At 38.4% G+C, this 17,521-nt stretch overlaps 1 protein-coding gene across 1 annotated transcript in view; it reads left to right on the top strand.

Moving 5' to 3' along the window:
- Positions 1–17,521, top strand: part of ARHGAP10 (Rho GTPase activating protein 10) — a 310,929-nt gene that overhangs the window by 175,729 nt on the left and 117,679 nt on the right. Inside the window, 1 exon segment of the mRNA XM_055336297.1 lies at positions 12,127–12,201. Within this exon segment, the coding sequence (XP_055192272.1) occupies positions 12,127–12,201 (75 nt within the window).

The raw sequence follows: 17,521 nt of genomic DNA, 5'->3' as shown, positions 1-17,521 counted from the left end.
CAGAGATGAAGGACAGTTTATTACTCTCAGTAGCCAGAGTATTAGATTTTGTGTTGATCACTCATCCCTGTTTCCTAAGGGCACTGCAGAGAGGGTCAGGTGATATCTGCACACATAGTGGGTCATATTATAAGAGGAAAAACTCTGAACTTAGGAAACTTGAGTCTTTATTATGGCCAGCAAGCATGCCTACCTTTTTTTCTAGATGAAGATACTCTCTCTATATTCTAAGGCTGCAAGTAAACCTGTTCTTTGCTCCAGGGGGAGATACTGGAACAGATCTTGTTTACCCGCCCTTGGGGTATTGATCGCAGAGGGGGTGGGCATGTGACAAGATGCTCTGTGAGAAGTCGAGGCCCAGGTGTGGCCGATCCCAGGCACTGAGTTGCATGCACATTTGCCTCAGTTCAATAGGTAGTGGTGACATGTGGACAGATTAGAGCAGAAGTGTGTTCATGTTTTTTAATGGGAGGAAGTAGATTTAATGGGATCAGGTGGGATGGAGGGATGGCAGGCAGGATGGCTGGTTGGATTTTAGAAATAATTCACTTAAGAGCCGATAGAGGTTTAAACTAGGGCATCGGCAATGGAAAGAAGGAGTTGATAGGATGAGAAACTTGGCAGAAAACCAGAATCTGATGACGTGTTGGATGTAGAAGGTGGGGAAAAGGGAAGGTAAACTGTAAGCTTTCCAGCCAAGGTAGATGAAGAAGACATCTTTAGTTAAGACAGAGAATGTAGGATGAACAGTAGGTTTGGGAGGAATATAGGCATTGGGATTGGTTTTTGATATGAATTCAAGGTGCCTATGACATTTCTGTCAGAAATAAAATGAAGGCAACATCCCTGTCTTGTTCCTGATCTTAGGGGAAAGGCTCCCAGTGCTTCCCCATTGAGAATGATATTTGCTGTGGGCTTTTCGTAGATGGCTTTTAAGATGTTGAGGAATGTTCCCTCTATCCCTACACTCTGAAGAGTTTTGATCAGGAATGGATGCTGTATTTTGTTAAATGCTTTCTCTGCATCTAATGAGAGGATCATATGGTTCTTGGTTTTTCTCTTGCTGATATGATGAATCACATTGATTGTTTTACAAGTGTTGAACCAGCCTTGTGTCCCGGGAATAAATCCTACTTGGTCATGGTGAATGATCTTCTTAATGTACTGTTGGATCCTATTGGCTAGTATCTTGTTGAGAATTTTTGCATCCATGTTCATCAGGGATATTGGTCTTTCTTCAGAGAGTTAGAACAAATTATTTTAAGATTTGTGTGGAATCAGAAAAGACCCCGAATAGCCAGGGGAATTTTAAAAAAGAAAACCATAGCTGGAGGCATCACAATGCCAGATTTCAGATTGTACTACAAAGCTGTGGTCATCAAGACAGTGTGGTACTGGCACAAAAACAGACACATAGATCAATGGAACAGAATAGAGAACCCAGAAGTGGACCCTCAACTTTATGGTCAACTAATATTCGATAAAGGAGGAAAGACTATCCACTGGAAGAAAAACAATCTCTTCAATAAATGGTTCTGGGAAAATTGGACATCCACATGCAGAAGAATGAAACTAGACCACTGTCTTTCACCATACACAAAGATAAACTCAAAATGGTTGAAAGATCTAAATGTGAGACAAGATTCCATCAAAATCCTAGAGGAGAACACAGGCAACACCCTTTTTGAACTCGGCCACAGTAACTTCTTCCAAGATACATCCACGAAGGCAAAAGAAACAAAAGCAAAAATGAACTATTGGGACTTCATCAAGATAAGAAGCTTTTGCACAGCAAAAGATACAGTCAACAAAACTCAAAGACAACCTACAGAATGGGAGAAGATATTTGCAAATGACGTATCAGATAAAGGGCTAGTTTCCAAGATCTATAAAGAACTTATTAAACTCAACAGCAAAGAAACAAACAATCCAATCATGAAATGGGCAAAAGACATGAAGAGAAATCTCACAGAGGAAGACACAGACATGGCCAACATGCACATGAGAAAATGCTCTGCATCACTTGCCATCAGGGAAATACAAATCAAAACCACAATGAGATACCACCTCACCCCAGTGAGAATGGGGAAAATTAACAAGGCAGGAAGCCACAAATGTTGGAGAGGATGCAGAGAAACGGGAACCCTCTTACACTGTTGGTGGGAATGTGAACTGGTGCAGCCACTCTGGAAAACTGTGTGGAGGTTCCTCAAAGAGTTAAAAATAGACCTGCCCTACGACCCAGCAATTGCACTGCTGGGGATTTACCCCAAAGATACAGATGCAATGAAATGCCGGGACACCTGCATCCCGATGTTTATAGCAGCCATGTCCACAATAGCCAAACCGTGGAAGGAGCCTCGATGTCCATCGGAAGATGAATGGATAAAGAAGATGTGGTTTATGTATACAATGGAATATTCCTCAGCCATTAGAAATGGCAAATACCCACCATTTGCTTTGATGTGGACGGAACTGGAGGGTATTATGCTGAGTGAAATAAGTCAATCGGAGAAGGACAAACATTATATGTTCTCATTCATTTGGGGAATATAAATAATAGTGAAAGGGAATAGAAGGGAAGGGAGAAGAAATGTGTGGGAAATATCAGAAAGGGAGACAGAACATAAAGACTCCTAACTCTGGGAAACAACTAGGGGTGGTGGAAGGGGAGGAGGGCGGGAGGTGGGAGTGAATGGGTGACGGGCACTGATGAGGGCACTTGATGGGATGAGCACTGGGTGTTATTCTGTATGTTGGCAAATTGAACACCAGTAAAAAATAAATTTATTATTAAAAAAATAAAATGAAGGTAATAGAAGAGATGGTGAGCATGATTTTTGGAGAGGTGAGGTTTTGAGTATCAGAAAGTCATGCCAGGTGGATGGTGAGGCAAGAATATAATGGGCAAAGGGCAGAATCTTCGGGGATCTTTGGACTTAGAGAATATGAGGAAAAAGAATAATTAAAGAGACATAGCATAGTCATGGGGTTAGAGGAGAACCCAAGAGAATGTGGTATAAAGGAATCCAGAGGAGAGGTGATTCCAAAGAGGAGAAAGTCATACCTGTGACAACTGCTCTAGCAAGTTCAGGCAGGAGGAGGACCAAGAAAAAAAGCATTGGGTTAAGAGTGGGAAGCAAGAAGCTAGAGAATAGTCAGGCTGTACAGGTTGTACTTCTTCAAGAACCCTATGAGACAATATTTCTTCATTTTACACGAGCATCTGGAAGCCAAGAGACATGATTTGACATGTGTAAGTCCCAGCTAGAAAGCATTGGACTACAACACAAATTCAAGCCTAAGTTTTTAATGCCGGTGTTCTCAGCATCAGTGAACATGAGGAGATGGACACTCTGTAGGTTGATTTCCATTTTTTTAAAAGATTTTATTTATTTATTTGAGAGAGAGCCAGAGAGAACATGAGTAGAGGGGAGGGGCCAAGGAAGGGGGAGAAGCAGACTCTCCACTGAACATGGAGCCTGATGAGGGGCTGTATCTCAGGACCTGGGATCATGACCTGAGCCAAAGGCAGACTCTTAACACACTGAGCTACCCAGGTGTCACCTGTAGGCTGATTTCCTAAGGATGCTGGAGATAAATGAAAGGATATAGACAAATTTTTATTTTTGATTTATTGATTTTTAAAAAAGATTTTATTTATTTGACAGAGCACAAGCAGGGGGAGTGGCAGGCAGAGGGAGGGGGAGAAGCTGGCTCAATGTGGAGCTCAATCCCAGGACTCTGGGATCATGACCTGAGCTGAAGGCAGATGCTTAACCAACTGAGCCACCCAGACACCCCAGGACAAATTTTTAAAGAATAGAGGAAGTTGAAACTCTAGACAGTAGAAAAGGGAAGCAAGGAGGGAAGATTTAAGTGTCACTCTCTGAAGTGCTCATCCAGATTTGAGATGAAACCATTCTAAAGTCATACCTTCTTTTCTTACAAGCTCCGTCATGGACTTCTGAAGGGGCACCATCAGCCCAAAAAAGATTTATTCTCCTTGTTGAGAATCTCTGCAACACCTTGGAAAGTCTCTTAGTGGAAGATATAGTATCATTATGGAATCTGCATCTGAAAATATTTAAAACCCTAATAATAAATGGCATATGATTTTTATTGTTTTTTTATTATTTTTGTTATTTTTTATTTCCAAATATTTTATGTACTCTAGCTCACTCAGTCCCTGCAGAATTCAGTACATGGTTGAGGAGATTGATCTTGTTTATTAGGCTCAGGTACATATGAGGATCTGAGGCTTGGAACGAGTTAAGGGTAAACTTGCAACAGTTCACACAACTGGAAAGTGGCAGAGCTGGGATTTGGATCCTCATTTCCTGACTTGAGGTCAGAATTATCCCACGGCAGTAGAGTAAGGTGAGAGGAAGTGTTGGTTGATAACTCAGCTTAGTGGTAATAGGGGAGCTGAATTCTACTGGGAGCCCAGGGACTGTGAGATGCTTCTTTCCCCAGGGTATTTACACTATGAGGAGAAATAGAAGGGCCTGTTGAATGAGTGGTACCTAGATCTGTCAGATTTGGGACAGCAGAATATCAGACCTCTCTGGAGTTTGAGACCTCAGGTATTACTAGTGAGAGAGGAAACTTCCTGTTAGTTTGTAGTTTCTCACCAGCCCTGCTGGAGGTGCCCTGCCCACTGACTGGGTGTTCGTGCACAGAGTAGCCCTAAGTCTAGGGGTTGTCTGGTTGAAGCAAAAATGCTTTTTTCTCCTGTGGGCTAGAAACTGGAAATGAGGACAGCCACATGGAATGAATGCTAGGAATATAGATTCTGTGCTGACCCTAATACCAAGGTAGCAGCTAATAAACCCTTTGTATTTGAGACTTGGATTTGAGAGGATGAGTCTTAGAGTCAAGCCTAGATGTGTCTGCGGAGTCCTGAAGTAATCCGTGCTTTAAAAAATAATTGGCTTAGACCTGAATTAGATATTTCCCTTGTGCTTTGTCCACATTGTTACACTGGGGTAGGATGCAGTAACAGAAGTGGATGTGACAGCCAGACTCAGTGGGCACAGCTGCCCTCATGCACCAAGTTGTCGGGTTTCTGAGCTTAGACTCTGGTTTCGTTTGGGCGTGGAAAGACCATGTAAATGGAGTCTGAGACCTTTCCTCAAAGTCCCTGCTTGTGGGGAGGCTATTCATCAGAGTACAGAGCCTGCGGAGGCCAACTGAAAGTGAAACCAAGACTCCATAGGAAGGAAAAGTGCCGAGTAGTTCCTGGCAGATAGTAGCTGTCTATAATGGTTTTCTGTCTGCTTCCCAAATAATCCTCATTTAGGGAGAAATTCCAAATGTGATTGGTGAATAGGAATTTCATATTTTCCATGAGCCATTCATATTGAATAAACTTTGACTCTCTTCTTAACATGTGCTTTATGGTATAAAGGTAGGCTGTAGACTACACACCTCATTTAGGGCAACTTGTGTATGTGTTGTGTATTGTACCTAACTGTTTTGATACTGATTTTGAATTTTGTGCTCAACTAAAGCTTGTAATGAATGCTTGGTATGTAAGGCTCATGCACATGCTTTTCACATGTTGTCTCCTTTAATTTTTGTGACAACCCCATGCCATCATTAACCTCATTTTTCAGGTAAAGAAGCTGACACACACACACACACACACACAAAACAAAAAGAAAAAAAAAAGAAGCTGAGACACAGAGAGATTGAGCAGCTTGCCAAGCTGTACACTGGGTGGTGGTAGAGTTGGAAGTTTCTAGGATATCAGTAACCTTAATTCATAATAATTTTTATCTCACAAGCTTAAACTTAACACACTTGTGTTTCCTGATTATGCTTTTTTTTTTTAACTGAGACTGAGATCTAGAAAGATTAAAATATTGCCATCAGCTGTAGCTGTAGTTAATCTTCTGTTTCAGGACTGAAGATTTGTTTCTTACCTTTTTGGTAGTACTGAATTCATTGTAAGGGTTGAAAACAGTGCATTCTTCTTCCAAAGTTTTAGAATTCTATATGTCTATAAACCTAGTATCTTAAATTTGTGATGTTGAATGTTGTGTCCCCTTGATGGACTAGAGCAAATGATTCTTGGTTCTGCCTGCTTATACTTAAAAATAATTTAGTATAAATGTGTGTTTTTGACAGAACCTTAAAGTATTATGAATTGTCCAGATCTGGGAAGGGTGTCTTTGTGTATGAACCTGTTTATTTTTAAAATGTGACTCAGCTCAATGAATAGCCTGGAAAGTGCTTATTGTATTTTCATAGACATGTAAATTGTGTGTTTATTGGGGATTAGTTATAAATAGATGTAAGGTACACATTATCAAATTTTTGTAATTTACTGATGACCTGAAGCAATATTCATGAGCCTCATCGTTGCTATTTTTGGAGTCACCTTTATAGCATCATCCTTAGCCTTCTTGCTGGGTCATTTCTCACAAGTTTTTTCTAATCATTTTACCTGTAGTGCTTTTTCCCTTTTATTTTCTAGACTCCTTCAAGTTTAGTTAATATTTATAATATATATATATATATAATTATAAAACATACTTTCAACAATGATTAATATTTATAGGTGCATAAAATTGTATGTTCATCACATGGCCGAAGGGAGAATTCATCTTTGCAGTGCTGGTGGAATATGTAAACCTGTTTTGTTTTTCTGCATGTGTGTGTGTGTGTGTGTGTGTGTGAGTGTGTGTGTGTGTGTGTGTATGCCTTACTAATGATGACATGCAGCAGACTTTTGATGTAAATCTGTGAATGTGAACCTGAATACTAATGACCTTTCACCCCTGTTGTCAGCTTGCCCAAGTGCAAATAAATGATTCCATCCTTCCACATGTACTGATCATTTACCTTATTCCATGCCAAGCACTCTGCTGGTTGGTTACAAGATGAGAAGTGAATGAATGGTGGCTGATGGTCCATAGCATATGGTCATTTATTTCTGTAGAATCATACACCTGGAAAATTCTTTTTAATAATTTTGTGCCTGTTACTATCAAAAACATTTACGTTCCTCTTTGAGTCTTACTCTTTTATATTGTTATATCTGTCTTTTCTACTAATAAATAACACTTTCCGTCTCTTTTTATTTTCTGTCCATATCTCTTTACTAATCAGTCATCAACTTATTCATCATTTATTCAGTTTATCCATTAAATCATCCAATACATTTGTTAAATGTATACCATGTACTGAGAATCATGCAAATTATTAAGGATCCTGAGTTATCAGGTATGAAATCTGCTCCTGAAGCCAGAAAGGAGAGAAAAGACAAGACTTTATGGCTGGGTTGGTCCCACGTTCTCTCTTTTAATTTTAATTCTCTTTAAAATTTTACCTCGTCTTCACTATATTCTACCTCAGTGCTTAAAATATAGTAAGTACACAATATTTTATGAAGTTAATAGGAATTTAAATGTCATATAATTCCTAGTCCATTATCTTTTCATTTATTTCCAATTTCTCCTTCCTTTTATTCTGTTCTTTGTTGATCTTTCCTGTGTGCATATGTGTTTTCATTACCTGTCTTCTCTCTTCTGCTTCCTTTACTCTAAATGCCACTTCCTGTTTTCTTCTTACTCAACCCATTAATGTGCCCATTGTAGACACTCCAGCCTTTGCCCCCACCTCCGTTGTTTAATTGAAATTATCCACCCTTTTTGACTTTCTTTTCCTTTTGCATTGAATTCTTCTTTGTCCCAGAGCATCTTATTTTCCCCTTTGCTTCTCCAGCCCACCTCTGAGGGCCTCTGAGGGTCTGCTGGTGTTCGTTACTTCTGTGCAAGTGTTTATGAAGTGGAAGAGACTCTGGTTGTGACACATCATCTGGGTTCTGAGAAGGAAGCAGAGATGGGCAGAGATGATGATGAAACTTGACTCATTCCCACTTTTTGACTTTCTCCTCAAGAAAGATGTGGCTAGTGCTCCATGACAGGACTGTGTGAGATTGGAGGAGACAAGTGGTAGGAAGTAAGACACATTTGATTTCACCTTGTTCACTTTGCCCAGGGACAGCTGTCAGCAGCTGCTCATCACAGTAATGGAGAGCACTTACCTTTACCTTACTACTTAACAGAAACAATCTTATCTATTAAAAGAGAAAAAAATCTATAGCACTTTGATCAGATGACAAATTTTTGTTAAAAGTTAGAAAGTCTTATAATAACCTCAGGGAATGTTGATAACCTGAAAGAATTGTAATAACTTGGATATTTTAAGTTTTTAGTTCCTAATTGTAATGTTTGTTTTGGACCGAGTCCAATCTGTGTCTGTGGTTCCAAGTTCATTTCAAGTCAAATCACCCTGGCCATGCCTTCTGTACTTAACTATTCTACGCAAGGTACCATGAAAGGTATTAAAAACAGAAACCAAGATTGACCTAGTAATCTTTCCATGTCTCTATGTATTTGGGGAGAGAAGGTAGGACACAGGTCTGAAAATCATGAGATTGGATGTGTTTTGGAAAGGTAAAATATACAATATAGGTTGTGTGTGGAAATTACTTTTAACATGGTTAATTAGGAATATTCACACTGGGGAAACATACAGGCATAGATAATCTGATGTCAGGTCAAGCATTCAGCTTTTGATTTTGGGAATTATGAATAAGAGACTCTTGGCTTGTTTTAAAATGTAGTCAAGTGTTAAGAGGAATTAATTATGAATCACATTCAGAGAAAGGGAATGTCACTGTGGGCTGGTGGTAGAAAAGGTGGGATTTTATCTGGTTTTGTAGTCTGGATGAACTTCCTTTTGCTCACTGTTGAATCTTGGGCAGCTAGAACAGTACCTGACACATGTTTGATGAATAAATATTTGACAGATGAGTAATTTGTGAGGAGAAAGGAGGAATATTTCTGTCAGATGAGACCTCTGCCTCAGAATGAATTTGGTTACTTGCAGATGATAGTCTGGCTTCTGTTCTGATGCAGGTGAATACTCCACAATTAATGTGGGGAAGTGAGGTAGGGCTTACTGTGGATATTTAGGTATTTATGCCTTACCTACTTGTTCTGGAATCTAGACTTGATCTGATGGCTTATTCTTAAATGGGGATGGAAGAGAATTTAGATAATCCAAGTGATTTGGAAAATAAAAGGAACAAGTGATGATGTTCAGAATGAATTATGGTTGTGTGTGCTTCCCTTAATAAATGTGGGTGTATAAAATTCAAGACTGTGTTGAAGGACAAGAGATTGATTAGTCTGAAGTTTGAAGAAGTTATGCACATTGACCTATTGAATTTGGGAAATGACAGAGAGGAGGTCAAAGAAAATTTCAAAATTCTAATACTTGGCAATTAGAAACAGTGACTCCTTTGGCTGAAAGGGGAAAATGTGGAAGAGAAGCCAGAGAGACTGTGATAAGCCCACTCATGTGACTTGGCATATTGATTGGCTTATATTCTTCAAATGTATTTATTTGTTGTCCTTTATAGGACATGTGTGTGTTCATAAAGTATGTTCTAGTTTTCTTAATTCAGAGCTTTTAAGGACATTGTAACAAGAAACAAAATCCTACATGACGTGTGTGTGTGTGTGTGTGTGTGTGTGTGTGTATTACATGCTGTTTCCAACCTGCTTTTCTATGAGGTTTATTTAAATTTTATCTTGAAAAAGTAGAACCTGCATTGAGTAGCATCCATTCCCCCTTGTACCTTCCATTATGCATTAGCAATTAACTCAGCTTCTCTCAGGTTGATGAATTTGAACTTGATCAATTATCTGATAGTAATTACCAGCACAGAGTGATGATTATTGCTGAAGTAACATTCTTATTTCATTTCTCTATGTATTTCAGGCCCTCCTCAAAGATGCACATTTGTTTGACTGCAGAATATGACTTGCTTTTTTGGCTTCTGGCACCGAGGTCAAACTATTTTAGATTTCTTAAATAGAGGAGTATTGAGAAAAAAATCCTCTGGTATTTTAAACTCTCCGGACATGGCCTTCTGGCCTTTAGGAGAAGGAAGAAATGGGGCCCAGTCTTTTCTCCTTGTAACAGGCTCAAACTCTGATTTTTGTGTTTCTTGACAATTTTCTTTTTATCAAGTCCTGGCAGGGCTGACCTGAATTTTTTTCTCTCTCTTGGAGTCTGTGAGCTTCCCCATCAGGAAGGCGCCTCTCTGCTGCTTTGATTCTTTAGCATTCAAAGCATCTTTAGAACAGACGCGTGTAGACTGAAGGGCTAGCCTTTGCTCTTCTGGTTCTTTGAGCTCTTTGGAGGTAATTGAGAGAGAAGGTATGTGTTTGCTTGGACTGCAATAGTAAAATACCATAGACTGAGTGGATTAAACAATAGAAATTTGTTTTCTCAGAATTCTTGGGGTCAGAAATCTGAGGTCCATGTATCAGCAGGGTTCGTTTCTTCTGAGGGCCCCTCTCCTTGGTTTGTGGGTGATTGTCTTCTCTCTGTGCCTCTACATCATCTTCTCTGTGTGTGTGTGTCCCAACTTTTTATAAGAATATCAGTTGTATTGGCTTAGGGTCTACACTGATGACCTAATTTTAACTCAGTTACCTCTTTTAAAGACCTTATTTCTAAAGACAGTCAAATTCTGAGATAGGGTTATGGATTTTGGGGAGACACAAAATTTAGCATCTAATAGACAAATAGGACATTTGAAAAGCAAAAAATGATTAGGGAAAACCAAATGAAAGGCAAAATAGAGAAGAGGAAAGTAAAGATTTATTTTTGCAAGGAAAAACAGGAGCTTTTATATGTGCGGTGTGTTAGAATTGACAGTACATATGTTAATTTCATCTCCATATCCTCCCACTGTAACACAAGGTGGAAGGTGCTGTCCTTGATCTCAGATACCTCATCAAGGCTCAGAGAAGTCTCCTGTCCTGCCCAAGGTCTCAGAGCTCAAGAGTGACTAAGCCTGGACCTGAATCCAGCCCTTCTCAATCTGTCTGGTATTCTTTTCATCGCCCACACAGGGAGCAAAAAGACTGTAAACCCCCTTGGGCAAATTTCATAGCCTTTTTGGTGGTGTTTTGTTTTGGAAACTTTTGGGGTTTAGAGGCATCATCTTCCTTTCAGCCAGTTGTGTTCTTAATAGCTTTAACACTGGTAGTGCAGAAAAGAAGCATGGGCAGCAAACTATAACTCTTTTGAGAAATAAAGATAAGCATGTTTTTTCGAAGGTCATCATTTTATTATAAAAGATTTCAAGCATGAAAAGAGTAGAGAGTGTGGTATCGTGAACTCTTGTATTCTTATTGCTCAGGCTCAACAATTATGAAGATGTTACTAAAATTGCTCCATCTATCCCTTCTTTGCTCTTAAAGCAAATCTCAGATAGGTTCCTTTCACTCTTTTCAGTATGTACCTTAAAAAATAGAGACATTTTCTGACCTAATCTTAATGTCACTCAGAGTTTCCTGATTGCCTCAAAAATGCCCTTGTGCAGTTTGTTTATTCAAATCAGAATCCAAACTTGCCATGTATTCAATATGCTGGATTATATTCGACTGTATTTTCTTGCCTTTTTTCTTGTCTGTTGTGCTCAGAGGTATTTTGTTTCCCCAGCTCTGCAGAGAGGGAATGCTATGATTTGGTTCATTTTGATGTATACTTTGTAGTAATGTTCCTTGGAAGTTTCAGAGCTCCTCACTGGACAGAGCATATAACAGCTTTTAAAAACAGAAACAAAAACAGTTCTGCCTTAGTTTTGAATGTATTTCTGTGGTCTTAAAGAATCATCCAAATAATGATTTCTTTCTGTGTACTAATTAACACCACGTTATTTTTTAAGAGGCTAAAACTTTTCAAGAAAAGCGTCAAGAATAAGTAAACATAACAAACATGAAAAAGTTATAATGCATCTCTACAGAATGCATTGGTATACATGAGTACTACTTAAGGAACTTATTTCATTAACATTGACTCATTACATTTTGTCCACATGGAACATTGTTTTTATAGATTATTTTCCAACCATAACTCATGAATACCAAGCTGCTAAAACAAGTTGGTAAACACTTGCTTTTGTCGAACGTTATTTTTAAAGTCAACAGGAATGCTGCTAATGTGAGTTAGCAAAGATTCTGAATGCAATTGTTTGTTGCCAGCTTTTAAATATGACAGTCTTGTATTTTGCTAACTCTTTGTCTCTTCCAATAGGTATAAATGATCAAGGACTGTACAGAGTTGTGGGGGTGAGTTCAAAGGTCCAGAGACTTCTGAGTATGTTGCTGGGTATGCCTCTTTTCTAATCATTTTCTGTGCATTATTTGTTTATGTTCATTGACTTTACAACTTAATATTTCATAGTAATGTACAGCCTACTTGTAAATCCATTCTGTTCATCTACTGCCTAGATGAGCTTTCTCCTAAGAGAGATAGTTGATGCAGAGAAGTAGATTAGTGTTTGCCTTAGCACAGATTATCCACTCCCTCTTTACTTAATAAGAAATGAGGGGAGACAAAAAAGAATGTGCAGGCTCATGGGCGAATGTCTTCTTGCGCTTGCTTCTCACAGGAAAGTAGCAGCCAGGCCTCTGATTTGCATGGCTTCCAAATTGCCTGTCCAGAGTCTTGACAGTACATTTGGTTGGACAAGACCACTGGGACTCACTCATTTTTATGTTGCTTCCAAAACTGTCACTTGACAGCAAGGATCTGATTCTCCAGGATTCATTGGTATTCACAGTGGCTTGTTTGTAGTTTGCACCAGGCTCTTCTCCAGAACCATGCATGCTCCATCTGTGCTGATAACACAGTGTTCTTTGGCATCGCAGACTGGAGGAAGTCAGAAAGTGAATTCATTTCATTACCCCAGACATTACATGAATGACAAAGCGCTTTTACATTACACACTGCTCTCAGGTTAGTGCCACCTGTAAGGCACCTCACTTCTCTCCCCACCCCAAAGCAGGCTGCCTCTTGAGGAGTGATGATAACTCATCAGGCTTGCAGGCCTATATGTCAAACCAATCTGTCATTTTGACCTTGCTAAATATTAATTAACTTGATATCTCACTTTAATTAATCAATATTAACAATGCCCTCAGGTATGCTGTTAATGCATTTAAACCTGCCTACATGTTAAAGTGTGGTGGGAAGAACTCATTTTTAGGAAGCATAAACCAAGATGAATAAAATCAACTGACGTGTTGCAGGTAGGATTGCTTGTTTGGCTGTATTTGAATTAAGGATTTAATAAGCAGTAACCTTTTTTTAGAGATTAACCGCAGGAAAATTTGCCCGTCATCAGTTGGAGAGCTGTCTTAGAATACATTCGCTTTCATGAGATGTTTTCATTTTCAGCCTCTCTGGTTTAACTTGGGTGTGCAATTTTGGCAGTCAGATTTTCCTTTTTACCATTAGTGGTCTCCAAATTAAATAGACTCAGGTTGCCAGTGGTTCAGTAGCAGCTGGAAGAGTTTAATGGGACTACAGCATCTGCTTTTACTTAATTTTAAAATTAGAAACACTTCTCTCATTTCCAAGATGGTGTAATAATGATTAGAATTGGAAGACGCTATTGGTATCAAAAGGGGATATTTTGGCTGAAAGGCACACTGTGGCAGTAAATTGGTCATAAGGATCTTAGCATTATTTTTATTATCTTCTTGTTCATGTTCAAGGGAAGTTCAAAAAAGGGTGTCTCTGGCCACACTGAAGTGTTAAGCTGGCTCAAAAGTTGTTTTTAATCTCATAAAATCCCACTTGATCTGCATCCCTGAACTAAAATGGTAGTTTCCTCTGCTTATGGGAAATGTCTCAAGATAATCTGAACTGGCAAGGTGTTTTAAAATACCTAAGCCCTCAAAAATTCATGACTTAGAAGACAGCTTTCACTTTCCATGAGACTCCGAGCAGAGGAGTTGGGGATACGAGTGTGACAAAACCTGATTTCAGTTGTTGCCAAAAGAAATGCTGTGTTTTCCCAAGAAGTATTTCTTCAGGAAGTTGAAGAATTGATGAAAGGGAAATATACTGGTTTGTTATTTCCTTATTAAGGGGGTGGGCGCTATACAGTAGAAATGATTTTACTTAATCCACAAATAATTCCTAGGATGAATTTAAGATTGCTAATCACAAACTTTGGGTTTTTTTGGATTAATACCACTTTCTTGTTACTTTGTTACTCAGACTCTTAACAAAATAGATTTGTTCACTGTATCCTAATTTAAAATTCCCTTAATATACCTCCTTCCATCAAAGAAAAAAAAGATATCTCATTCCATCTATCCTGATTCATGAAGCATTCAAAACAAATAATTTATATCTCTTCCAAAAAAAGGATTTTAGAATTTCTGTGTATTTGTATATACCCTCTCCCCTGGACATTTTTGTTTCCATTTTTTCTCACTTCCCTATGTTGTTGTTCTAGGGTTCTATATCTTTATTTACTCATGAGAGACACAGAGACATAGGTAGAGGGAGAAGCAGGCTCCCTGTAAGCAGCCTGATGTGGGACTTGATCCCAGGACTCCTGAGCCCAAGGCAGACGCTCAACCACTGAGCCATCTGAGCATCCCTAGAGTTCAATATCTTAAAGAGAAAAAAAAATTGGATGAATCTGCTGGATTTTTAGCTTGGTTCTTTTATTTTTTACGGATTTTATTTATTTACTTGAGAGAGAGAGATAGCAAGAGAGAGAACATGAGCAGTGGGGAGAGGGAGAAGCAGGCTCCCCACTGAGCCCAGAACCCAATGTGGCACTGGATCCCAGGACCCTGGGATCATGACCTGAGCTGAGGGCAGATGGTTAACCAACTGAACCACCCAGGTGCCCTAGCTTTACTCTTTTAAACCAAACCATGTTTTCTCCCCTCTAGAGGAGTGAGTTCTGATGGTTTTGCCCATTGTACTAGGCAGTTATTTTTTTAAGTTACCATTTCTTTAGATAATGTTTATTTCAAATTTCAATTCTTCAAAGTACAATTTGTGTATAATGCTTCTTTTCTTTGTAGAGATGAGAAATAATCTAAGCATTTAATATCTGAGGGAAAATTCCAAGGCATTTAATATTTTTTGACCAGAACTTCCATTTACTTGATTTCTTTAGTTCTTGAGGGTTGTTTACTTGGATGTTTTTCTATTATTGCCATTTTTATGTAACATATTTGTATATTGTTTGTTTGAAATGTCTTAAGTATTTGAGTACACTGTGTAAATGTGATAATTTCTAAAGAAAAGATGCACGCTTAGTATCTTGCATGTCTTTTTCTTCCCCATCTCATTTTTTGGTGTGTTTTCACCCCTCGTATTTAAGATTAAAATAAAAATACTTCTTTCCATTCTTCCCCCCTTCCATCTTCTCCCTTTTCCTCTGCCAACAAGAAATACTAATGCCAGTTGACCAAAGAAAGTTCTCTAAATAGACGTGTCATCCCTACTCCTCCAGGTCAGGTCATGGTGATGGGAGTTGTCTTCTTAGTTGTCTTCCATCCTGGATGCAGAAGGTAGAGGTCTGCTAGCTTTTCCTGGACCGAGCTTCTTAAGTTTTTTTTTTTTTTTTTAAAGCCCAAGTGAGCAATTGTCTTCGTTCTCTTTTTAGGTGTTTTTCTTTCCTTCCCCTTTTGCTCTAACAGAGGGCATGCATTGACACATAGTTTTGTAAAAGTTGTTTATTTGTTTAAATAGAGACTTGGAGCACTTGGGGAAGGAAGGGAGAAATATCAGATGAGGTGTCTTTGGGTGAGTCATGGATTTTTAGTAAGTGGGGTGAGAATGTAACAGATTAATGACAACAATTATTGGTAGGTTAGAACTAAAATGAGTTAGAATCGTTGATATTCTTCTCCCTCCCCACCAAGAATGAAAACATCAGAGCAGGGAGGGGGAATTGTGAGAAAATGTGGTAGTAGCTTCTGTGTGTTGGTGAATTTGGTAGTTATTTCCAAATTTAACTTGTAAAACAGGCTGGGTGATTTTATTTTTAGACAGAAACATAGAAAACAAGAAATAAAACTGAGTTAGCAGTTTAACTTTAAAAAATAATTACCTTGTTTATTTGCAGGACAGCTTTTTAAATATAGATGGGGGGAAAAGTAATGTAGGTGAAAAAATTCTGATTTTGGATTATAAAGTATATTCTCAAAATGCATTCAATCAGTGTGCTCTGGCAAGTATTTTTAGTCAATATTCAGAAGGGTGTCAGCACTTTGTGTTTAGGTGGGGCTGAAAATGTCCAGTTTCAAAAAAAAGAACACTGGTTACATAATTATGAAACATTAACCCAAATAAAAAGTCAGCTGTTTGTATCTGTGCTTGTTAGAGTGTTAACTAATCTGTAAGGGTGTTGTCCCTTGGTCAGAAAGGAAGCAAAATTCCTTCCTCATTTACAGTAGAACCTATATTCTGATTGAACTCAGCTATGTTTTTAAGTTTGAATCCCAAATAAGTTATTAGCAAATTTACCTGGTCCCAGTGCATCCACTGATTGTAAAGAACTGCTAGGGATGATTGAGTTATTTGAAAACAGTGAAAAATTTAATAGAGGATTAGTACCATAGGCGCTATGTAGTCATTAGCTTCTGATATGACAGCTACTTTTTATTTCATGAATTCAAAGGATGGCTTATTTTTTTCCATAGAACGAATATTTTTCTCAAAATATAGACTGATTATTTGGTAGAAAGATGAAAATAAAAGATTTCCTTCAGAAGCCTCCTGATTTTAAAATGCTGATTTGCCAGTAGCAAGTTGATTGAAAATGTTATCTGACTTGTATGTTAAAATGAGATTTAAATAATTGATTTAATGAGAGAGAATATTCAGTTACTGAAGTAATTGGTTGGCAAAGCCTTTAGAACAGAATTATTTAGTCCTAGTTATAAAGGATTGCACCTTTAATCAGGGTGCTTAATTTGATTTCTTGAATGTATCTGTGGCTTGTCTGACAAGCTCAGTAACAAATGAGTTCTGAATTGTAGGAACTGATCAAAATGTAATCAGTGTCAATTGCCATTGTTGTAGTTTATTGCATGTTGCTGTCAGTTGCTGTAATCAAGAACTGTTGAAGTGCTTTAAAAAGTCTCCAGACTTTTGAGTAATTGACTTCATATGTATGATGTTATGGCTGTGGAACATCACTTCCTGTTTTTCCTTTATTTTCAGAAAGTTTGAGAATAACATTGAGTTGCCATCTCTCCTTCCTCATGCCCAAGCCCAAAGCTTTTTAAGTGGCGTGCCTGACTGCATGCAGTGGTCCTGTGCTGACAGGCTTTTCTTTTTAGTGCCTTTCAAGAGAAAATACTAACAAGATGTTTCCTCCCCTGTATAGACAAATACAGTGTAAGGGAGGGGAAAAGTCTGAAATGACTAGTTGTCTTGGGTCTTAGTTGAAACATCATTCTGGAGTGAGGGAGAAATAAAATCTCTTCCAGGAATGTCTGAGTTTTTTTTTTTTTTTTCCTTTGGATGATGAGAGTACAGAAAACCAGGCAGGTTTCTATTGATTGTTTAATATCCTTCATCATAACCCATTTGCTCCCTTTGAGTAGGAACCACGATACTTTTAGTGACTGAACAGTGGTAATTACCTACTCCTTTAAACAACTTATGG

This window comes from Nyctereutes procyonoides, unplaced genomic scaffold (assembly GCF_905146905.1).
Source record: "Nyctereutes procyonoides isolate TBG_1078 unplaced genomic scaffold, NYPRO_anot_genome, whole genome shotgun sequence".
Lineage (NCBI taxonomy): Eukaryota > Metazoa > Chordata > Mammalia > Carnivora > Canidae > Nyctereutes > Nyctereutes procyonoides.
Note: the sequence above shows the minus strand (reverse complement) of the source record. Positions and strands in the feature narration are given on the sequence as shown.